Below are 24941 nucleotides of genomic sequence, written 5' to 3'. Positions count from 1 at the left end.
CCATTAATGCTGAAAAGTACATAGAGATTTTGGAGCATAATATGCTGCCTACAAGAAGACATCTTTTCCAGGGACGTCCGTGCATATTTCAACAAGACAATACAAAACCACATTCTGCACACATTACAAAGTCCTGGCTGCGGAGCTGGGCGTGTGTTCACTGCTGTGTGTGTGTACTTTGGATGGGTTAAATGCAGAGCACGAAGTATTTGAGTATGGGTCACCATACTTGGCTAAATGTCACGTCACTTTCACTTTCAAAAGCTGCTACTTAGCACATTACCAAAGGGTATCCATCTCTCTTCTTCTATTAAGCTACTACATTTATCTGTGCTCAACCGAGGTTAAGGCTGCCCCCCTACAAGCGAGGAATAAAACTGCAGCTGCACTCAACTAGTAGCAGGCTAAAGACTGTTACAAACTATTACAATAGGTGAAAATATTCACTGATGCTCAAGAAGGAAACAATCCATTAAGAGTAAATACTGTCTGTAGCTTCTGAAGGGCAAAACAATCAATCAGCTCACCTTCTAATTCATCCTTTTCACAGAAGCACCTTTCTGGAAAACAGTAGCAGGTCCCATGTCCAGCTCTGATTCCATACAGTTCCCTCTCGTAACCCCCGATTACAGGCTGACCTGACAAAAAGACACATTGTTACAGTTACTGTAATACTAAATGCCACAAGCCACAAAAAACACAATAAAAGCTACAATTTCTCTCACTGGAGCAATCCTGAGGACATATGGATATGTTTTTGCTCTCAATGGCATCACAGTAACCATCTGGACACGTGCGGAGGTCAGGGGAACAGGTGGAGTAATTTGGAGATATTCCTACAAAGGTAATACAATGACACAATTTGTCCTTTCGAATGATAAAAGCAGCACCACAGTAATATGGTAAGTGCAGTCTATTGGATTCAAGGGCATTGTGGCTAACCTGTATCTCTGCTTTGTCTCCACTGGCATCTGCCTGTCGGGGCTGCCAGGCCTCGAGACGCCTCACACTCCCCTCGCTGTCTCTTTTCTGCACAAGCCAAAACCCGCTGCTCATCCAGCCTCATGAGATCTGCTATATGGCACAATCAGTTAGGAAAAAATTGGATGAAGAGCAGTAACATTCACCACTGTGTTTCAGTCCTGTGAGCTAATGACCTTACCTTTACCCTCAAAAATAATGACGAGCTGCGTCTTGGCCTGAAACTTGTTCTTCTGCTCCTCTGCAATAACTACATATTGCAGATCTTGGCACTGCGGTCTGCGTAGCACCTCTGTGTCATTCACATAGAGCAAACCCGTCTTCTCATTCGGGTTCTGTGCGAGGCCAACAGCCCTATAACATGACTGAGCATCAGCAGAGATGTTCTTGTCTTCGATCTCTAATTGATACGTGACATCAATGCCCTTAAACATCAGACAGTTGTCCACACAGACACTTCCGATCTAAAAAAGACATAAAAGACACATTAGTGTCAATCATCTGGAGTAATCTTCAAATGAAATTGCTATTTCTTTTATCATATGAGAAATTTCAAATAAGAAACAGCTACAAAAACACTAATGCAAACGGGGCATAGAAATGTAATGATATTTGTGAATTGTGATGGTTTTAGTTTTTCTTATGGCTATTTAATCACCTATAGCTATTTCATACACCAACAGGGCTCAAAAAATTGAATCACGTTTGTATTATGGATTTGTATGTGCATGGATTGTGAGTATATTATCAGCAATTATTTTATTTCAGATGAACAATTCCTTCATATTTACAATAGCACTTCACTACTCCTGCTTGCATAGGTTCAAAATTACTAAAAAACATAATTAATGCACCTGGGAGTATGTTGTTGCTTTCGGTGACACAGTGAAGAAGTAGGTGACATTGGCGAAGCGAATAGAAACCGGCAGGATAGTCACATTGAAATGTAACAGCACTGTTCCCTCTGGGCCTGGGAAAGTGGTGTCATTGAGCAGGTAGTCCAACTGAAATGAGCGTTGCTCTGTCACAGACAGATTCTGACTAAGTTTCAGTTCTAAGGGCAGAAAACAGAATAAAGGACAATTCAGTACGTAATGTAAAAAAGCTATTCAATTATGGTGCATTTTTGTACTCACTGTATTCATGGACTGTCCCGCGGACATTTCCAAAGATGGCTCTTTCTTCCCTAAATTTGTGTTCAATAGTAAAAGTGTTTTTGATCCAGGAGTCATTTGTCATTAAAGTACCCACTAATTTATTTTCAATTTGGTTTGTGGGATAAACGGGCGTTGTGTCCCTGTCGTATACAAACAGAGTTCCATAGACAGTACCCTACAAAAGAAAACAGACTACCATTATTCGATACATTCATATTTCCTTTACCGAATACAGTGCCTCCATATGTATTGGAACAGTAAAGACAAAACTGCTTTCTCTGCTGTGGAGTCAAGACATTTGCAAATATGATTAAAAGATGAATATGCGACACAACTACAGAATGTCACATTTTATTATTAGGTCTTTCGACACATACATGGTTTACCAAATAAAAAGGACAGCACTTTTAGAGTACATCCCACTATTTGATGTGAGCTTAAGTATCGGAACAGTTGAATTTAAGGCAGATGTAAAATATTAAAAACTAATATTTAGTTGCATGCAGCAGTGAGCAGTGAATCTGCAACCCATAGACATCCCCAGATTCTTGGTCTTATGCTTCGAAATGCTTCTCCCCAGCCTTTAATGCATCCAATTCCAGCTGTTTCTTGTTTTGGGGAGTTTCTGTCTTTAGTCTCCTTTTCAGCTGGTGAAATTAATGTTCAACCGGATTTAAATCTGGAGATTGTTTTGGCCAATCTCAGACTTTACATTTCTTTACCCTGTACAGTCCTTGACTGAACTGGCAGGGTGTTTTGGGCCATTGTACTGATCCAACATGAAGTGCTTTCTAATGATTTTGGTGGCATTTTCTTGAATATTGGTAGCAATGATGATTTTGTACCCTTCCAAATTCATTCTGCTACTGCCATCATACATTAAGTCATCATTAAAACGAAGAGGTCCTGTTCAAGAGACAGTCATGCATGCCCATGCCATGACACCACCTCCACCAAGCTTTACAGATGTGGTTGTATGCTTAGGATCATTTGCAGTTCCCTTTTTTCTCCACACTTTTGCTTTTCAATCACTTAGATAAAGGTTAATCTTTGTATCATCGGTCCATCAACTCAGTTCCAAAACTCTACTGGCTCACATTTGTGAAGAATCTTGCCTTTCTATTTTTGGTGCTGATCAGAGGTTTGCATCTTGCTGTGTAGCTTCTGTAATTCTGTGTCAAATTCTCCTGCGGACTGTAGATTGTCAGAGCATCACCCCAGCTTTCTGGAGGTTGTTGGTGATTTTATAGACATGTATTTTAGGGTTCATTTTCACAGCTTTTATGATTTGTCTGCCATCAACTACTGTTGTTTTTCTCAGCTGATCAGGTCGTCGTAGGTTGCTGATAGTTTCCAAACTCTTTATTTCTCCATGCCCTTTGTTTTTCCTATAGTTCTAATTGACTTAATCTTTTCTTTTAGCATCCAAATTGCTTGCTTTTCTTTCAGAGTCGGCTTCCTCGTCTTCATCCTGGTTTGTGTGTCATCATCGAATTCAAGACTTAGAATGCAGAAGCAATGGATATAACTGATAAGACACAATCCCTGCTCTTAATAATCTTAATAACAGGACACAGCTGAACACTTAGAAAGACCTGTGAGGCAACTGTTCCAAGACTTATGCTCACGTAAGATAGGGAGATGAAACTCTACAAGTGCTGATCTTCTTAGCTGGTAAAACATCTTTGTGTTGAATCACCCAATAATAAAATGTGACATTCTGTAGTTGTGTCTCATATTCATATTTTAATCATAATTACAGATTTATTGACTACACAACTTTACTGTTCCAGTACTTATGGAGGGCACTGTATGATCCTAAGAAGGCTATGAAGATTTGAGACGGTTGTGTTTACAATGCCTGATACTGACCTCACTGCGGTTAAACTCTATTTTGATGTCCTCAGTATCAGTCCCATTCATGTAAGGAGGATTATCGTCCTCATCATAGATGTCCACGTGCAGAGAACTGAAGAACTTCTCCAGCTTTTCTTCTGTCTGTATTATACACACTAGATCCAGATGGTACGATTCCATCTCCTCACGGTCCACGGCCGCCGTGACCACCAGTTCTGAAGTGGAGTCGTCGACAGCAAATGGAGCTGGAGAGACTGAATTCAATACAAATGATAAGAGAAAATTAATCTTGCTGAACTGTAATATGCAGAAAGCCTTGACATTTACACTGGGTTTGTTTTGTACCTGCTTCCACTCCATAACTGAAGGTGTAGTTGGGGCAAATGTTCATGCGTGTAAAGCGCCGGAGCTGCCGCAGGGCCCCTGGCATACGGTTCTCTGTGATGTGGGGTTTTGAAACCTTGTCAGGGAAACACAATGTTTTCAGCTCGACCTGACCACAGGAGGGCGCTGTGTCATTAATGAACATCAGTTTGACCTCCACTGTGGCAAGGAAGTGGCAAAACTGTTTCTGCACTGGAGAGACTCCGACCTTCAGGTTGAGATCCTTCACAGACCTGACCGAGCTGCTGCCTGGAGGACAGACATCAGGAGACATGTGTCTTTTAACAAGAGGAGCATTCATCCCAATATTTAACTCTCAAGGTTCTCTAGAGACACTATCATGAAATATGGTCTGTGAATATACAGAATTGCATTCCATTGCACTGAAAAATAAAAATTAAGACTTAAGACATTTTGCTAACTTAATAAATAAAGACATATTATCTATATAAAGATGTATTATCTTTTTGGATCTCAGGTTCATTTTTCTTAGTTAAACAAAAGCCAGTTAAGTACGTTTTAAGCACGTTTAGATATTTTTACAGGAAAAAAGACAAATAACCTTAATATATTTAATATATTAAATACCTATTTTTTCATATGACTTTAATATATAAGAATAAAACTTTCAGTGATACAGGAGACAGTATGACTTACATTAAAATAATGGTCTATACTAGGTTATGTGATATATCAGCAAAATATTGAGTAACATTACAAGAGTTAAAACTTGAGAATATTAATTTTAAACAGAAGAAACTGGCATACAGGCAAGCATTCAAACAAATAAAGCTGTGTTAAACTCACGTATACTATTGAAGTCGCTCCACTCCAGGGTTTTGTTCATTGAAAGGACCCCAGTTGCCACATCCATGTGAAACCATGATGCATAAGTGTCTCTATGGGAGCACAGGGTGAAATAGGGCCTCTCTGTAGTACTTTCCCGCATTGAATGGACCTGAAGGACTGGTGATCCCTGTGGCTGACCCACGTAGATGCTTTCTGTGTACAGCCTTTGAGGAAAATATAGTCCAAGTGAACCTGTACAAAATACACATGAAATGTCACACTGTGTGCATTGTGGACATTCATTCATTTATCCTCAATACACCAGTCACAAATGAAAAAATCTGAGCGATTTAATCAAATCCAACATTAAAGCAATATTTTGGGTTCAATACAAATTGAGGTTAATCAACATCAAATTCATGTTCCTACGTCTTAAAAAAAAAGAATAAATAAAAATATACTCAATTGCTTAAAAACCTTTTCCATGTAAAGGTTTTAAAATCCAGTTTTACAACTTCGTGCCATTAAAACTTTACATCTAAAATGACCATAAAAATTACAACTTTACACCACAAGTAACACATTTGTTTTAAGTTTTAAACAAAAAATAAAAAATGTCATTTCTATTTCGTCATCAATATTTTTTTCCTTTTTGTTTTAAAGAAGACGAAAGACAGGTCCAAATTATTGTTTTCGTGGTAATCAACATTATACCTCAGAAATGTTGTTGACTGAGCTTAACTTTATATCACTGCATATTTCTTTAATTTTGCCTTCCTCTTCTTCTACTTCTTAAAAAATAAAAAGAAAGAAAGAAGAGAAAGAAAAAAGTACTTCAAATAATTATTACAGATATTTTGTGCAAGTGCATTTTGGTAAAGGAGCAATGGATTGGTGATCTCTCTAAATTATTATTATTATTTTTTAACAAATTTAACCTCTGGTGCTCGTGATGCACTCAGTAGTTTGCAATTAACTCTATAAAATCTTCCTTTATTGATCTGCTTGTTATCTCAAATATGTTATACAACAGAAACGTCCACGCAAGTAGACAGGTTACACAATGAACTTATTAAACACATCCGCTTTTCTGTTGAAATAGCCCTCGCTCCTCTGTCATCGAAAAATGAAACAGCGTCTCATATGACATTGACACTGGTCTTTTAATGAATTTCTCACATGGTCAATATGATGCGGTCTCCGGTTCTCCTTGGTTTCACCTTGGGAAGTTTAATTACAGTGGATAACATAATACTGCCTAGAAATGAATCATTACCTGCAGGACGAGTGTGGATGGAGGTGGGGGGGGGGGGTAATCTATAAAACACTGTAAGATCCCCATGTGTTTTACCAGTAAATGGAGATGCAAGTGTTCAGGCTGTAATTATATCTCTCCTGTGTTCCTGTCCGACGACGGTGGGCGGCCACTTAGGAACGTACTAATATCATTAGCAGACAGCAAAACTAGATTTTCTATTTCTGTTGCTGCAGTTGAAGCCTTGTCTCTGGTTTCAGACATTGATTTAATTTAGCTGTGCTGGGATGACAGGAGGCCGGATTGATGGATACAATGTGGCCAACCTTCCTGAAGGATGGAGACGCAGTCAGGAACACTACAACCCTTTTTATTAAATGCCTTGTCAAGAAACAAAGACAACACAGAACTGGTTTGTGTTCCTCTATTTATGGGGTCGCCAGTCACATTCGCAGACATAAAACATTCTTTGAAGACCTCATGTGTTCAAAATTAAACTTTTGCGCTTTGTAGTGGATTTCTAGCTTAAAAAGCTCAACAGTTACAGATACACACTTCTACATTTACATTTATCATGTAGGGAAATGGAACAAAAAAATCATCACTCAAATTTTGATCCAATCAAACGCTCTGTAGAATGGAAATGTTCCTCCCCCAAATATCACCTGAATAGCAAACGCTGAGTCCTGAGGTATGAAGTAGTTTTTTAGTCCAAAACCCAGCCATAGTAGCACTCCCAGTTCCAGCGTTCAGCGTTTTTAACTGGCTGAAATAGTGTGTGTTGTTACAACAATCTCATATTTTCATGTTTTATTCCATTGCATAAAATACATTACTTATATGCCCAAGCTTCAACATGTTTTTAGTAGCCAAACGGGAGTCATGGAACTCACTGGGAACCATTTGTTGTTCACAGAGCTTGTTTTTTCCAAAAGAATCGAAAAGCAATAGCATTACAAAAACAATGGAAAAATCCAATTGGGGATCCTGTTTTGTCAAGGGATGCTAACTTCCAGTTAAAGGATATGACCTAAAAAAAAGGACAAGATCTTTGATATGTCCCACCTTATTTTCCTGTTTCAGTACAAAATATATATATATATTTTTTAATATGATGCATAAAAAATGCATTTAAAAAATGACTACAATGTGATGGAACTGAAACAGCTGTGACATTACCAGGCCCTGAACCAAAAAAAAACAACTTGAAAATATTGCCTTAAAAGAAGCTGTCTAAGCTGTGTAAGGTCAAATCCATGTTGTATTTCAGGTGCATCTTTCAGTGAAAGTCGATAGTACAAAGTAAGGCTTGTGTGCTTGGTTCATAAACCATAGCCGCAGGAGAGCTGAGGGATGGCAGCATTAATCTTAGCTGATGCAGATACTGTGTTGAACAAGCCACTGCATTTGCTGTGACACTCATTCATCATCCAGTGTCAGTGTATCAGGTGGAGTGCTTAGCAGCGCTATGTCATTCTAAGATTCAGTGCAGCACAGGTAGCATTTACTTTAATTTGTACTTAAATAAACACATGAAATTGGAGTAGTTGTGTGGTCCTCCTGGGATAAGGATTCCCAGACTAAGCACATTGTAATACAAGCAATAACCTTTGCCTTTATGTTCCACTATAGAATTCAATTCAGGGATCATGACTGACAGCTTTTTACATCTGTAAACTACACAAATTATAGAAGCATATAGGCAAGGTTGAGCACTTATCCAAATATTTCTATAACCTGTACCACAGTCTATACTATGCACAGTAGGCATATTTTCTGTATGCGTGGAATATCTTTTAAACATGCTTTATGCAACAGTGCACACTGGAACACCATATCCCACAATGCAATGCTTTCAACTTGACCCATTATTTTCTGTGTGATGAATAAACCATAAGTAATTAAAGCCATGATTTTTTTAATTATTTAATCAGACAGCCAAGAGTTGACATTGTTATACATTTTCCAATGAAGTGGATTAAAAATGCAATAAAACTCTGGGCCATATAAATTATCAGTCAGCATTAAAGATTTTATTTATTATTATTGGTTGCTATAAAAGTAGCCTACATATCAGCTCATACTGGATATGTAATGCATATGTGCATACTACAGTAATTTCCTCTATTTTTTTTTCATTTAGATTACCTTTGCTGTCATCTAACACTCAAAGTTCATTTTCAAAAACACTAATAATTTAATGACACTGTCATTTTTAGCGGATCTCTAAATAAATATAAATTTTTAATACTGTACTGTACATTATAATGTTGGGATGCCATTTTGTTAAACAAATTATTTTGACTAAATTATATCAGTATCAGCCATTTATGGTTATTATTAGCTAGAAAATGTTTATTGGATTATCAGTATATCAGCCAAAATGTCAATAACAGTGCATGCTAAATTAAATAATTGTTATTTCCAACTTGATAACTTGATGAATTAAATATGCAGTGTGATAAAGGCAAGTGGCAACAATGTAGCCAACCACTTTATAATGTGAAAAATAGATTCTGTTCCACATACTACTTTTCATGGAAGAGTAAGTAAGTTTCTGTGGCTCAGTGGTAGACCATTGCGTTAGCAGTGCAAAAAGTTGTGGGTTTGATTCCCAGGGAACATACATACTGTTAAAAATAATGTGTAGCCTTAATGCACTGTAAGTCGCTTTGGATAAAAGTATCTCGTAAATGTAAGTATACAGAGGTTTGTTTACATTTGGCATTGACTACCTTTATCTGGATGTCATCCAGATATGCATTGAAAATGCAAATGGAATGTTTTGTTATCTTCTTGTTCTAGTCCTATGGTAGTTGAGGACCCGTTGTGATTGGATATCAGTATAATCTAAATTATCAATCTGGTCATCATTCATGTGTTAAGTCAAGACATATCAAATATTGTTTCTGGGTCCAAGCCTGCACTGTGTTTCAAGTGAAAATACAATCTGTACAGCTGTTTTTCAGAATTCATTTATTAATTTTTTTTGTTAAGTTAAAAGGGTTAGATCACCCAAAAATGAAAATTAGGCTGCGTTTTACTCACCCCCGAGGCATCCTAGGTGTATACGACTTTCTTCTTTCAGACGAATCCAGTCGGAGTTAAATTAAAAATGCTTGCGCTCACTGTTGTACATAGAAGCAGTTCCGGGGAAATTATGTATGAAAATATGGATATTTTTCTCACAAAAAGGCATCGATTAGCTACAGGAGGCCTTTGTTCACCACTTGGAGCCATGTTGAGACACTTTTTTATGGAAGGGTGCTTTTTATTTCATGTGTTTTGGACTGAAAGAATGCAACACCTGCTGACTGAAAGATCAGAGACAATTTTTTATATAAGTCATATACACAGGATGCCTCTGGGTTGAGTAAAAGCAACCTAATTTTAATTTTTGTGTGAACTAACCCATTAACAAACTCTTAAATCTCAAATGAGATTTCACTGTGGAGATACAATAGTTAAAGAATATAAAAGCGGACAGGTGGACACCCACGATTGGTTGATTATGAACAATACCTGCATGTTATTGGTCAAACTACTTTGGATATTTTAGGCAATATAAAAATCCTGGCCAGGACATGTCCCATATAAATGGCACATATGGCCACCCTATTTTGAAAGAAACATTAGCATTTCACATGAAGAGAAAGAGTACTCTCTTTATAATCACTGAAGCTGTTGTGCACTTCAGTGAGAGCACTTTCCCAAAAATGTCCGTTAAAAATGTCTAAGTTCTCTTATTTATGTTGTGTATACAATATATTAGTTATAATGAGAGCATTTGCGAGAGTAAAGCATGTGCTGAACAAAACTGGGGCAAGTTCAAGCTCAATGACATGTTTCCTGGAAACGGTGTGCAACTGGGTTTGAGATATGTTTTCTCTTGTTTGGTGGGTGTGTAAAACATATTAGCCAACATATTAGCCCAATCAGCAGCAACATGTATATAAACCATGCGGTATTAAAGAGAAAGAGCTCTCACAATGTAATTAACATCAAAATAAATTAAAAAGAGCAAGTATATTATTTGCACCTTTATTTACATTAAAGGCAAAATAACTAAAATAATAAGAGCAGTAAGAATAATAAGAGCAAGTATAGATCTGGAACTTATTTAAGTCGGTCTAAATATCATTTCATAATTGGAATGTCTTCTGGTCCATATCCTTTCCTTAAGAAGGTGTGCTAAATACTGATTAATGTAATATAAAAATACTATACGTATTGATATATTTTGCTTTTGTATTATGGAGTGACACTTTCATACACTTTTCTATACCCTTCTGATTATATAATGGAGAATTTTACAGTGTCATAGCACAACAACAGTGATAAGTAATAATGATAAGTCTAATACTCACAATAAAAATAATAAGGTCATAAAGATCATAACTCGGCAGTAAGAAGTGGATTATCCTTCATCTGAAATGTTTGTCTTTTCATTCTGAAATGTGAGGCAAATGTTGAATCACAAATACCTTCACTCGATTGGGATGTTCTCTTTTATTCTAGATGGCAAAGGCAGTGACTGTAACATCAAGCGTATTTTGCAGTATTAAACACATATTTACACCGATTTCATCAGTCTCCAAAAATTCTTTAAAAAGAACACAAAGAACGGCCTTCTCAGCTGCCATAGTTGCAACTCTTGTGTCATCAGAACAGGGTGTTCCACGCACCACTGTTTGCACCCAGGTTGTGAGCGAGATCTGCTCTGTTTGGCCATTCCATTATGGGTATACAAACAGCTGATTGGCTACAAATTTCAGTGCTGAAAATTTTTTTTGTAAATGAAAACTTTTAACACAGTTTGAGTACATCTAAATAAAAGTGTATTAGTTTATTTTTTATTTTTATTATTATTAAAATGTATTATTTTGCAGCACTAATTATGCAGGGAAAGGATATCTGGCCTGTTATCTGGATACAGAAGCTATTTGATGGGGACAAATGTAAATGCATGATCATGCCAAGTGTAAACAGAGTATTCAGTAAGTAGCAAGCTACTGTTCCAGTCTGAAGAGAGAGAAATAAAGAAATGTGGCCATGGCCAAAACCAAATGTTTGATTAATGATCAAATGTAGACAAGGATCCAACAAGCATGAATAAATTGCTCTAACAACACTGTTACAACTGCAATTTCAATGTATCAATCAGTTTGTCGCCTTAATTATTCACGTAAATGTTGTGTGATTAAATGTAATGAAGAACAAAGTAAATTCCTTTCATGAGGACAAGTTTAAATGTTGATCTTTGTCAGGATATGTACAGTATGTACATTCATTTCACATTAAGCATTTAAAGAAAACCATTTACTTTCAAATTGTTACTCTTTCCAAAAAGCTTTTGAGCTCAATGATCAGTGTTTTGGTGGTCCTAGCCAAGGTAAGAAATAATCTTAAGCAAACCTCAAGTCATTTGAGTTTCAAACTTTTGTGGTGTGGCAGCTGCAAACTACAGCTATCCAACTGATTTGAATCATTCCAAATTCAATTTATTTCCAGGCCGGAAGCCAACAGAAAGCAGTTTATATCAAGCTAATTAACTCACAGAATCAAAAGCAGTACACAGCAGGAATGATTCTGTGACATCACAAGATTGACATGAGATATTCAGTAAGTCAAGTATAACAGGATGTGACACGTGGATGAGCATTATGCGAGTATTAAGGTGACGGCAGAAGGGTGGATGTTTGGAGTTATGACTGATCACTTGATCGATTGGGCCCACAGCATGGATCATGGTTGTAAACACAATGAAGCAATCTGACATATTGATTACAGCTCACAGGCAAATTGACTTTGAACCTAACTCGCACATACGCACAAACGAGACAGGAAAAGCTTAACAACCGAAATCATGTGTCATATTAATTTTGAATTAGATATTATATGAAACATCTGCACAAAATTTCCATCAGCGATTCATTCATTGTTGTTATGGGTCAAAAGAAGGTGTGCCAGCTCTCTTCATCTTAACCTAGAGAGGCTCTTGAGTCTGCTACTTAAAACATTTCTGATGATGCAACAATCTAATCAAACGACGAGTAGAGACCCATCAGTTCTGAATATAAATAAATCCACTGTCATTGCAGAGCATTCATTTGAAATCAAACAGACGTATATGATGACCTGAATGGGCTTCAATCTCTGCAGTGGTGTGGCCTGCATGTTTTCAAGCAACATCTCTCAGCGAGAGAACAGGTTAATGGATAGATGACCTCTGGACCGAGCTGCACAAAGACAGGAACTCAATTAGCTCAACATGCACACCGCTGCAGAAATGTACCATCTATGAGATCATGGGAGCTGGAAGAGTGCAAGGGTCTTTCTTGCCATTTCCTTGAACTCGTCAAAAGGCGGAAACAAGCTTGCAGTCAGAGCAATCCACTTTCTATAATCCACTTACTCCTCAAAGAGCTTCATTCATGACATGCTGTATGTAAACACAGGGATGTGTTTGTTGCAATTACTAGCATTCCCATCTAGCTTCATGTCTGCAGCTACAACAGCTGTGAATATCACTGTAGTGTAATCTTGATAATGATTCAGTGTGACAATCAGAACTTTTTTGGTATCATCTTAAAGCATGCAGATGTCAGCCTCTTGGCCCCTGCCCTTTTGGCCAAGGTCAGATTTGCCCCCAGTGATGACCACACTGCGAAGTAACAGGCCAATCAATAGCAATATTAATCAACAGCCATGCACATTCAGCCGATAACCATCCAGCATTAAGCAGATGTAACGATGCCACATGCTCTCATTACATATATGTTAAATAAAAGTCCAGCCTGAATATAGTATTTACTACTTAGTAGCAGCATCCTTAATTTTTGTACATATTCATGATTAAAAATCATAAATGATAAGCTATAATAATAACAATAATAATAATTAAAAAAAAATAATAATAATGATAATAATTACAACAATAAATCTTTTTCACTTTAAAATTAATCTAAATGTGTGTCTAATAAATCTTATAAATAAAAATTATGCCAATTCCCAATTTGCCAATTTTCCCCTAAATTCCAATCAACTAATCAAAGTAAACATACTTAATTACTAAGCAAAATGATTAAGACTTCATCTCTATAATATAGTAATGAGAACCATTACTCTGTGACCACAACGATTTAATTAACTAAAAGGCTGCCAATTACGCTATAATTCAATACGGGACTATTATTATTGATTATTATGGTTAAATTCCCCTCATTTCTAATGTGCACGGGTCCCTTTTCTTCAGTATGCGAGACTGAGAAGAGTGGTTTAAAAAGACAAGAATCATACAGTTAGTACACATTATTGTATTAGCCAAATGCAACATAGTAGATTTCTATAATAGAATCAGAAAAGAGTACAATTAAACATATCTAAAGTGTATATCTAAAGCGGTTATGAACAATTACAATATTATCGATCATCATCAGAAACGCAATGTCAGAAATGTAATTCAGTATCCCATCAACGTAAGCACGGAATGGACGTTCGTCATTAAATAATCTAATTTCACATCTCCTGTGGGAAAGGGAGTATGTTTGTATTTATTTATAATCTCTTTTGGGATCGGATGGGACATTAGAGCTAATATATGAGGGACCTTTGAACAACATGTTCTCTTGGATGGTATCATTACGATAAGCAATTACCAACATTATTCACTTTATGCTATAATATAAGCCTGAGACAGAGACAAAACAACAATCAAGATTAGACTAAACACTGTAACAAAACCTGAAGGCCTCTTTTTCTGTTCCTCTTTCATTTTTGGAAAATATTTTGAAATAACCTCAAGTGTGATTCATTACTCAGCAAGTGTTTCCCTCCACTGCTTCAAACACATACTCACAATTTTTATGACTTCTACCTGCTGAGTCTAAAAATTCACAGTGCATGGTTGAAATGGGCCAGTGGATGAACTTACATGGACTAGTGAGTTTGAGCTGTTAGGTCATCAAGAGCTGGCATTTCCTAAATGCTAAGTCTTGCATTTTAAAAGTGCAATGTAAAACCAACTATGTACTGAAAAAAATATAACCTAAAATGTAAATTAATTGATTTTATTAAAGTCAGAATATTATTCAACATCACTGAAACAAGCTAAACATATTTCATTACATCAACCAAACTCAATTTAAAGGTCAGATCGGGTATAAATAAGCAAATGACCAATGTTTCAGTGAAAGGGATTCCATATTAATGCCAAGGTTATATCTGTAGTTGAGACTCCACTGACTCATTTCCAGGTAATTAATGAATCTCAAAATGACAGCAATTCACAATTCAGCACCCTTCCACCTCCAAACACACCACCAAAGGCCAAACAAGGACAGTTAGGGCCTAACTAAGCCGTTGTGTTGGTTGCTCATTGTTGTAAATGATCAGTCAAACACACCATGCATCGATGACCACTAGAAAATAACACGTAAAGACCCATGTAGAAATCGAGATCCCCAAACGCCCTTGGGGCACAATTTCAATCAATGTCTTCTTGTCCTTCCATCAAAGCAAATTAGATTCCACTGATGCACGGGGTGGAAATGTGACCCATAACTAACTGAAGGATCTGGGCTGCGACTCCAATAGGTAGAAAAGCTGGGCAATCAGTCTAAATGTGGTTTCTGGTAGATTCATTAATGTCCATGTACAATGGATTATCATGAGGACAACAGCTTTTATTATGACACTGATTCAAGAAATGGCACCAGTGCACTGAAATTACTCTTAAAGCACTATTTCTACCTGATCTAACCCTTCAGTTTACATTTGATGGCGTATTCTAATGCATTTAGAATGATACAGAGATAAATCATTGTTAAAAAACAGTTCAGATAAATATTTTTGACTTAATTTAGATTAGATTAGGATTTTTTTAAACTTATTTTTCAACGTATCAGTATTATTCTGTGTTTACGATACAATACATCTTACTTTTGCTTTATATTTAACTGTTTAATGAATGCATTTACAATCTTAAAAAAAAAATACAGTCTAAAATTTAGCTTACATGTTACAATATTAGGTCATTGAGCTTCATTAAAGATTTAAATCAAATGAAAGATTTGGCCTAGATTTTCTCCTTTTCTTTAGGGTATCTAGAGAAAGAATAAGAAAAGTAAGTCCTAACGTCAAAGCTGTTTTTCCAATCATGCTAAAAGTAGAGATGACGAAGGGGAAATTGGCAGGATTTATATACACTGCTCAAGACACAAACTAAACTAAATCATTTAATGCAATAAATCCAAAATAAAACATTGTAATGTATTAAATTAGATTTATTGGTCTGCCATGACAGTTGATGAAAATGATTGTGCTGATGCAGGAAGGATTGTGAGATGGTCTGAACTTGATTCCTAATGTTATTTCCCATCGGATGGCCGTTCTCCTGTGGCCTGATCATTAGGAAACACTTCTTGGGTGAGGGCTTTAGAGGTCAGAAGCCATGGCACTCCAACAGATAAAGTAACAGGGGCAAAGCTGTGTATCCACAAATCAATGCCTCACACACAATATATGACATGGGGTCTGGACTTATTTTATGCAAACAACTAGTGTGATGGAAAGCTATAGACAGTTGTTTGACTTTAGAGGTCAAATGATATATTTGCTTATCAATTGCACACACTCTCCTTCATTAAAGAAGCTCATCACCTTATTAGTCGTTCATTAATTTAAACATTGTTTTTACAAATGCAACATTCACTGCTAAAAAGAAACAGTATGCACAGATGATATTGACAAAAAATGATTAATAGATTTTTTTTTGCTACCATGTTTTTGATGACTGGCAGAGTTCCTGGTTTTCAATAAATGTTCTTTATTCAAATGCATAGTTCCATTAAGAACCTTTAGCATCCATAGAACCTTTCCAATGCGCAAAATGTTCTATATAGTGGTAAAAGATTATTTTGATTTTTTAAATGCTCTTTACAATAAGAAAACTTTACTCAAAAGTTCACTGGGAAACCAAAAATTGTTCTTCTAAATTGTTGGTTCTAAAGGTTCTTTGTTGGCATCTGGTTCCATAAATAACAAATAACATCCATGTAACCTTTCTATTGTGCAAAAGGTTTGTAGATTTTTAAAATGTTCTTCACAATAAGAAAAAAGCTGTTAACTGAAAAGTTTTTGGGAAAACAAAAACGGTGCTCTATGGCATCACTGTGAAAAATATGCTAAATAAAGAAAATAATGAGAGTAAGAAAGTCAAGAAAGTAAACTTGAGGTCTAATCAACAGCAAACAAGAGCTTGTGATCTTTATACTATATTCAAGGACAAACAACTGTTTAATACTGCCCAAAAAAAAAGTCCTTTAAATGTCAAACCATCAAAGTGTGGTGACACCAGACAGAGATACATGATTACATGTATCCCCAGCATGGGCAAAACCAGAGGTGGAAAGAGTACAAAAATATTCTACTCAAGTAAAAGTACCATTACATTAATGAAATTTTACTTAAATACAAGTAAAAGTACCAGTCTAAAAAATCAACTCAAGTAAAAGTAAAAAGTAGCTCATTTAAAATTTACTCAGAGTAAAAATTACTTAGTTACATTTTAACAGTGGGAGGGAGTCAAAAATGGGACAGGCCAAGGGTGTCAAACTCAGTTCCTGGAGGGCCACAGTCCTGCACAGTTTAGATTTAACCCTAATTAAACACACCTGATCCAGCTAATCTAATCATTTAGGTTTATTTGAAAACTACATGATATGTGTGCTGGAGCAGGGTTAGAACTAAACTCTGCAGGGCTATGGCCCTCCAGGAACTGAGTTTGACACCCCTGGGATAGGTATATTAACCTCAAACTAGTTGTTTTTAATTAAAGGAATCAGTTATTTAGAATAATAAAACATTTGGGCTGTTACCAGGCAAATCATTATCAACAAACTCATCTTTTCAATACAGAGGAAATGCAAAAGCTTCATCGGACGTGGCATTTAGATGTATTTACACACTGTTTAGTGCAGGACAAGAATGCATTTAACCTGCAGTTACCAATGCATGAATAATGTTTTGATATACAAGACATAAAATGTTGAATACTCATTTGAAATTATAAAAACTTAATTATAAAAAAAAAAAAAAATCAAAAGATACTTTAAATGTGAAATTAAAATGGCCAGTATGTGTCAGCAAGTCACTGTTAATAAGTGAGTCATTGCGATTGAACCAAATCATTTAAACGGTTGATTCATTCAGAAACGAAACACTGTCATGTTGCTCAGAGATGCAAAATTTTGCTTTGGTGGCTGTGTTTGGAATAAATTTTTGTTGTAGAAATAGAGCAAAAACCGGCAATATGGTGTCTAAAACGCAAGTCTCTTAGTTAGTAAAAAAAAAAAAAATATATATATATATATATATATATATATATAAATATAAATATATATTTAATAAATATATATATATATATATATATATATATATATATATATCATTGGCGGCTGCTGGTCTTTCAAAGAGGGGAAGCTCATTTTCGGCCTACATTATAACCCTCTGATGGTCTTCATTTGTAGTGACACTCGGGGTCTTTTTGACCCCAGACAATAACATTTCATTTTGTAATAGTAAAATATTTAAATTTTTTACAAATATAATTTTACTCTGTTCAATTATGTTTTTACTAAACTTTGTACAGTTTTTGGAGGATTTAAATCTTTTACATTTCTATAAATAAATAAATATTTATTTAAATAGGCTTTTTTTTTTTTACAAAAAAAGAAAAAAGCATTTCAGGTAAAATTCACTTCATAAAAGACCCAGATTTCTAACTTTCATACATGGGGATACCATGGATAATTTTATAAGGTTTAATGTAAGATTTTTGCCCATTTTTGGGGAAATTCAGTTTAAAAATTGTAATAAATCACTTTAACCACTAGATGGCTATAGTGTGTGTGTGTGTGTGTGTGTGTGTGTGTGTGTGTGTGTGTGTGCGTGTGCGTGCGTGTGCGTGCGCGCGCACATTTTCAATCTTAGTTACCAATTCAATTTTGTGGTGGTTCTGCATTTTACAAATATCAAGAAATATTGCCGCAGTTTGTCTTTCGAATACACTTGAGAAATCCGCGATCATGGGACTGAGCGTGAAACAGCTTCACCGACTTCTTATGGTGCAGACCGCTGTCAGTCAAAAGGAGATCGACAGATCCTCCAATCATCACGCGGAAGCCCAGTCTTCATTCACCTCCAGAGACGCTGAGCGTCCGTGGGCGGGACATAATCGCAGCATTTATCCAATGACCGTCTAGCTTCGGAGCACAGAAAAAAACTGTTCAAAGAAAGCCCCATTGAAGTCGCTCGGCTTCTTTAGGGAAATGCACTGGGACGCTGCGGGAATGTATGAGAAGAAAATCGAGTCAGCCGACTTGTAGCTGATTAACACAATACATAATACACAATAGTACATATTTGACCGTTGGTTTTTTTTTTTTTACATTACGTGGGGTTGATGTCTTGTCGAGATTTTATAAACTGCTAGTTTGGTCTCCCTAGGCAAGCACAGCATACACAGCATAATAGAGTATAAATATGGGCAGGGGTTCACTTCATTTCCTTCAAGTTCAACTTCAGAATATGACGGGGTTTCGTTTTCAGCGGTGTCTGCACCACTAACGCCTGTTTTGTCCGTCTGCATCTGTCTTGTGATTTTAGCGCCAGTTTGCCCTCCTGCCCATTATTTACTGACATAGCTTCCAGGGAGCGATTTTTTTTTTACTCAGTAATTAATGTGTTTTAAAATGTAGCGAAGTACAATACTTCAAACTAAATATACTTAAGTAAAAGTAAAATTACAGATTAAAAAAAATACTTAAAAAAGTAGAAGTACACAAAAAAGCTACTCAATTACAGTAACGCGAGTAAATGTAATTCGTTACTTTCCACCTCTGGGCAAAACCCATTGCTTTTGTCATCATCCATTTTCATGGGATGGTTTGTCATAAAATAGATGAGATCCATTTTGCGAGAGGCGCTGCCAACCATCCTGTGTCTTTAATGAGGGGTTTTAAGCCTCATCTGTTATCAGAGCTGTGTACTCTATTATTTTACTGGCAGTATTTTCCTTTCGGAAGACAAACACAATGTGTTTGCCCAGAGCTAAGCACACCTGCTGCACACCTGCCCTCTGACCACCTCTCAGCACCAGGCTTTTGTTTTTCCTCATGGCAAAGAAACAAGGTGCTTCCCTCATCATCATCTCTAACAAAGATTAAAACAGAAGCTGTTCAGTAGGATGAAATCGAATCATATTGTTAATTTCAGCTAAATTAAAAAAGTTGAGTTAAAGTGTTGAGAATGATCTATTAAAAAGTAAACTCACACTGAAAAATACGACAGCTACAACATCACTTACCCCAGAGAAAATTGGATAGAAAAAATTATATATTTAAATAAATAAACATACATGCAAATATCAATATATAAAGTAACACTTTTCTGAAAATGACAAATAATTCCTATTAATAAATAAAAGAACAACAAAAACTTGACGTTTTTGTCTGTATACTAACACGTTTTATATAGTTAGTTTACTTCATTACTTAAATACTTAATTACAAGTGATTTAATAAGCATCACAATTCCCAGTCAATTTAATCATGCCACACAAAAACTTGCATAACAACATGCACACGGCTCATTTGAAATTTTTTTAAAATAAACTACTTTCAACAGACCATATCATTGCTGATTTTACTTGTATTTCAGGAAATTCTGTTTCGATTGTACAATTCCTGGTAGTTTATTGGACAGATGAATCATGAGTCAACAAGACCATTAAAATGCAATTTCCCATCATAATCTAGACTGAGAGATTCAGTTAACATCAGAATGCATCTATGGTTTGACTCTAATGTTCATTCAGTCATCATTAAATAACCTCACCACCATCAACACCATTCAGGAAGCACTATTGAGCGAAGACAAATGCAACACTTTTGCATTCACACACTACCAAATGTCTTCCGCATGACCAAAATAGCTGTGAAACCTCTGCTATGGTCCACTTTGGTCTATATTCAAGCTGCTGCGATGTGACCATTGCTTTTTAATGCAACTGGCCACACACTGAGATTTAAGATCTATTCAGGAACATGTTCGACTTTAGTTAACTCCAGTTATTTTGAGAGTGGAGTGATAGTACAGTTGGACAGAGGGGTTTTTAATGGGATTACACTATAATGACGTATAGAGACATGCGTATTGCTTGCGTGAACCATGTGGCACATTAGGGTTGTACATATTTTGGCTTCAACACCAGATTGCCTCGACAAAACTGTCTGGTACATTTCTCCAGTAGCAGTGGTCTGTGAATGGGGGCAGATGCAGACCCCCTGGATATACAGATGTATTGTCTGTTGTTCGGAGCCAGCATATACAGTAGTTACACAGAAAATAGGATGCATTACTAAATGTACGTAAAATGACAAATAAAATGTATATTTCACAAAATTTACGATTTATAAATTTATTAAAAGTCTGAAATACAGTACTTTGCTCTTTATTACTTGAATTAAATTCATAATTTCCAGAAAGCAAAGTGTTTCTATATAATACACTTAATAATAATAATAATAATAATACACTTTTCAACAAATAAACAGAATTATAATAGATTTTTCAACAAATAAACCAAAGTAAATGTTTTCCATGAATCAAAAAAAAATCTTGAGAAAACCTGAACATGAAAACAGTTTTCAAAGGTTCTGCGTAGCTTACTGTGTTTCAGTATGTATAGATCTAGTCATATAAATTACGAGGCCTCATAATATATATTTAATGATATATATAAAATGATCCACTGGAAAAAGAGCAGTTATGTTACATTATATTATGATACCATTGTGTGGAGCAGGGTTTTGTTTCAAAACCTAGTAACAAACTACCTACACCCTTAAAACAGGTTGTTGTTTTTTCAGGATCTTAGGTTCTGCAAACAACCCACCTTTGATAAAAATGTCTTTGAGTGCCTTAAGACTTTGCTCAAAACGCATTCTAAACGCAGCTAACTAGGTTTTGAGACACAGCCCCACATGTGTTTAATACGACAAGTGTAATGCTCAAGTAATGTCTCTGAATAGTAAACCCATTCTAGCTCTCAACACAGTCATTTACCCCAAACAAAGAGATACATAGCGTAGACTTAGCGCGAGGTGACATCAGAGTGTTATGAAGTGAATCCGTACCTTCAGACAGGAGAAGCAGGAGCACCGCGATGTCTCCCCAAACGATTCCACGCGTAGTTCCCATACTTGTCAATCATAAGTGTAATTTCACAATTAACAGGAAAAAGTGTTTTGATTCCTAAAAAAAATTAACTTTACAGTGTTTACGTTTCGCGCGAAGGAGCCACAAAAGTCCTTAACGTGAGTGTCCCATTGACGGGTGACTGCAGCGCTAGCTGCACGCGCGCACACACACACACACACATACACAGAGCGCAGCAGGGGGAGGTTCACATCACATCCAGCCAATTTCTTCAGATGTGTGTTTCCGTCCTGTATCACATCACCGGCTATCCAATGAGCCAAAGGGTACCGTTTGAAATAAAACTACATTTTGGGGGCATGCAAATAATATGTGCGTGAGTGGGAACAGGTAACTGAACAATCATGCGACTTGGTTTTCAACTATGTTAATTATTTATAGTTTTTATAAACACTAATTTTCCAGGTTTTAACCGTTTAAATAAGCGCAAGAGACTGAATATGAAATAAAAGGGTAGCATACAAATGCAATTACAGCTAGCCGATCTGCGTTGTAGAGAACACCGGGGTTAGTTGTCACACGGAAGAACTCAGTAGGCCTAACTAAAAATTTTCCAGTTACATAAATGCTTTTATTATTTGTTTATTTATTTTAACAGTAATAATTATCTGTGTAGGTCCAAAGCAGTTAAAATGTGCAAAAAAAGGAAATAACTAAAAAAGCATGATTTTAAAACAATTATAATTTCACAAATGTTAGTTTGAAGCAATGAACTGCTTTGTAGATCTCATGTTTTTTCTAATATTCTTTCTTTGTCAGTAAGATTGGAAATGTGCTTTTTTTGTAGCCAAGACTTCAGGGTCTCTATACAGTAATTGATTTTAAATAGGCCTATTGAAAGATTTTCTAAAGAGTAAAACATGTGACATCTAGCCCCAGTTTTCTTTGTATATTAACTTGAAAAAAAAAAAAACACGTGAACTGTGCAATACATGTATCCACTTCGAAATGAACACGTCCAGTTGTATGTCAAACAGAGGTGAAGGGTAAAAGTATGAACAAAATAAGATTTGTAAATAAACTATTGCAGAAACATTTTATTTGCTCCCCAAAACAGCGTTTAATAAGAATCAGGTGCACAGGCACAGTGATCAACAAACAGAGCCACATGGCATTTTAAAGACAAACCACACCCAAGCCTATTGTTCCTCATATCCTCTGAAACATCCAAAACAACAGTTCTGTAGAGAATTCAATACCGTCAATAAAGGCCAAGGTTTAAGAGAGTTGTTGTGAGTTTAAGATGATGTCGGCCCATTTTGGCAGTGTGTGAGCCAGTCTCTGTCTGCGCTGGCTGCTCTTGGACCAGATGACTGCTTAGCTCTCTGTGAAGAGGGGTAAGCATGATGCATTACTCTGCCTCTAGGGCAACCCACCAGTGCATCACAGGGCAATCACTCCAATCAACGTCTGCCCTGATGGATGCCAAATCAAACTATAGTGGAGAACTCAAATTAACCATACAGAAGAGAAAGAGGCCAAGATAAGATGCTTTGATAACAAAATAAATTCTCTGTTGCTTAAGATCCAGCATTACTGAGGTATTTTCCTTCATAAAACCCTCAAAATCTGGAGTGCAGGAGTATTATGGAAAAACGTTTTTTTTTTTTATAGAAATAAAAAGCAGAGCCAGACAGTATGGAATATACTTTTTCCTGGAAAATATGGATTTATTTATTTATTAAAAACTTCCTTCAAAGGCTTTACTTTGTTTCAAGATTTATTTATATAAAACATTATACTGTATAATAAAGACTATTAAATATTTGAGCATATAATTTATTAATAATTTTCTATATAAATAATGATCATTATAATATTTTCTATAAATAATAATTATTTTATAATTGTCCAACTTAAAAATTTTTTTAAGAAAGATATAACGTCTTGTCAGTGGGTCACTGTAACTCTGCCCTCATAATGTTTATGAATTTTAAATGCATATAAATGATAATGGTCAAATGTGTACAATACACAACTATAATCACGGCATGCATGAAAATACAGTGTGCAAATCTTTTTGTTCATTACAAGATATTTGTTATGCCGTATAAATATTTCTCTTACTCTGCATATTAGCCACAGGATGGTTTTGTTTACATAGCAGCATGTAGGCTCATCACCATATACATGATGCAGATTAAAAAAGCTCAGGTTACTTTAAACCAGACACGCAGTGGTATTTTCAGACATATGGTCAATGTAAATCAATATAGATAAGGCAATGCATAGGCAGATTCATGACATTCACCACCACATCAGTTCCATTTGAATGTGGTTGCTTGACAAGATCATTTTCAGATGAAAGCTTGTTTTATAGTAGATAAGATCACAGTTTTTACTGTCAAATTCTGTCAAACAGATTCTCATTAGTATTGAAAAGCATTGCTTGCAACAAATATGGGGGAGCTATTCTCGGTGGTATTTTGCTAATAGAGCTTTGCATCTATATACCTTGCATTAAATAATAATGACGATAAGAACTTTATTAATAAAATATACATTCATAAAGTGCTTACTGTAGTAGATAAAGCTACAGCTCTTGAATAAAGTCTATATTCCCACTGGGAAATGCAGTAGCACAACACTAGTCATCCATTCCCAAAATCAGTTGATCAGTTTGCTTCACTCATAGGCTCTACTTAGTTTAAATAGGTAATACAATCCTCAAAATGAAAAGCTTTCTCATTAACTAACAGAAAGAAAGGGTTCAATTGAATTCCATGCCAAGTAAACAGGTTCACATGTTTCAGACGGTTCAGTAGATCATAAATATCCTACATATCCAGAGATCTGGTGCACTAGATTGAAGATAATACAAAACCTGTACATATATTATATTTGTTTTTAAGCTTCCAAACAGAAATTAAACACTACTGCTATGATGATAACATAATTCAGTCTGTTTGTTCACAAGTCATTTGTAAGTGAGAGGTCAGTGCAGAGCATTTCTGAGAACTCTCTGAGATTAAATCTTTGCATCCTGATAGATTCTCATCTTCTGACCACTTAGAGCCAGATTTGGTGATACTCTTGGACACTTATAACCTCTACTATTCTATTACTGGAGTCACACAGTGGCTAATTTCTAAACGAATTTATTAGTTGATCAGTGGTTCTGAACAGGTGGATCATGACCCAAAAAAGGGTTGTAAGTCTCTTAAGAATGCAAAATAAATAATCTTATCACACTTTTAAAAAAAGAGCAACAAACACTCACATATTGTGTTGTAGACTTC

The 24941-nt window shown here is 35.9% G+C and overlaps 1 protein-coding gene across 2 annotated transcripts in view; it reads right to left on the bottom strand.

Annotated features, from left to right (window-relative positions):
* Nucleotides 1–21841, bottom strand: part of LOC132157078 (proto-oncogene tyrosine-protein kinase receptor Ret-like) — a 28065-nt gene extending 6224 nt beyond the window's left edge. Inside the window, exons 1-10 of one of the 2 annotated variants that reach the window (XM_059566237.1) lie at nucleotides 21621–21841; nucleotides 5187–5420; nucleotides 4341–4628; nucleotides 4011–4249; nucleotides 2118–2313; nucleotides 1836–2035; nucleotides 1163–1445; nucleotides 943–1074; nucleotides 726–836; nucleotides 528–638 (exon numbers count right to left, since the gene is read on the bottom strand). In XM_059566237.1, the coding sequence (XP_059422220.1) occupies nucleotides 528–638; nucleotides 726–836; nucleotides 943–1074; nucleotides 1163–1445; nucleotides 1836–2035; nucleotides 2118–2313; nucleotides 4011–4249; nucleotides 4341–4628; nucleotides 5187–5420; nucleotides 21621–21684 (1858 nt within the window). In that variant the 5' untranslated portion in view covers nucleotides 21685–21841. The remainder of the gene's footprint in view (nucleotides 1–527; nucleotides 639–725; nucleotides 837–942; nucleotides 1075–1162; nucleotides 1446–1835; nucleotides 2036–2117; nucleotides 2314–4010; nucleotides 4250–4340; nucleotides 4629–5186; nucleotides 5421–21620) is intronic. The other variant, XM_059566238.1, reaches the window with a different exon arrangement.
* Nucleotides 21842–24941: the final 3100 nt, after the last annotated feature.

This window comes from Carassius carassius, chromosome 14 (assembly GCF_963082965.1).
Source record: "Carassius carassius chromosome 14, fCarCar2.1, whole genome shotgun sequence".
Taxonomy (NCBI): Eukaryota; Metazoa; Chordata; class Actinopteri; order Cypriniformes; family Cyprinidae; genus Carassius; species Carassius carassius.
This window is presented reverse-complemented; position numbering and strand designations above follow the sequence as displayed.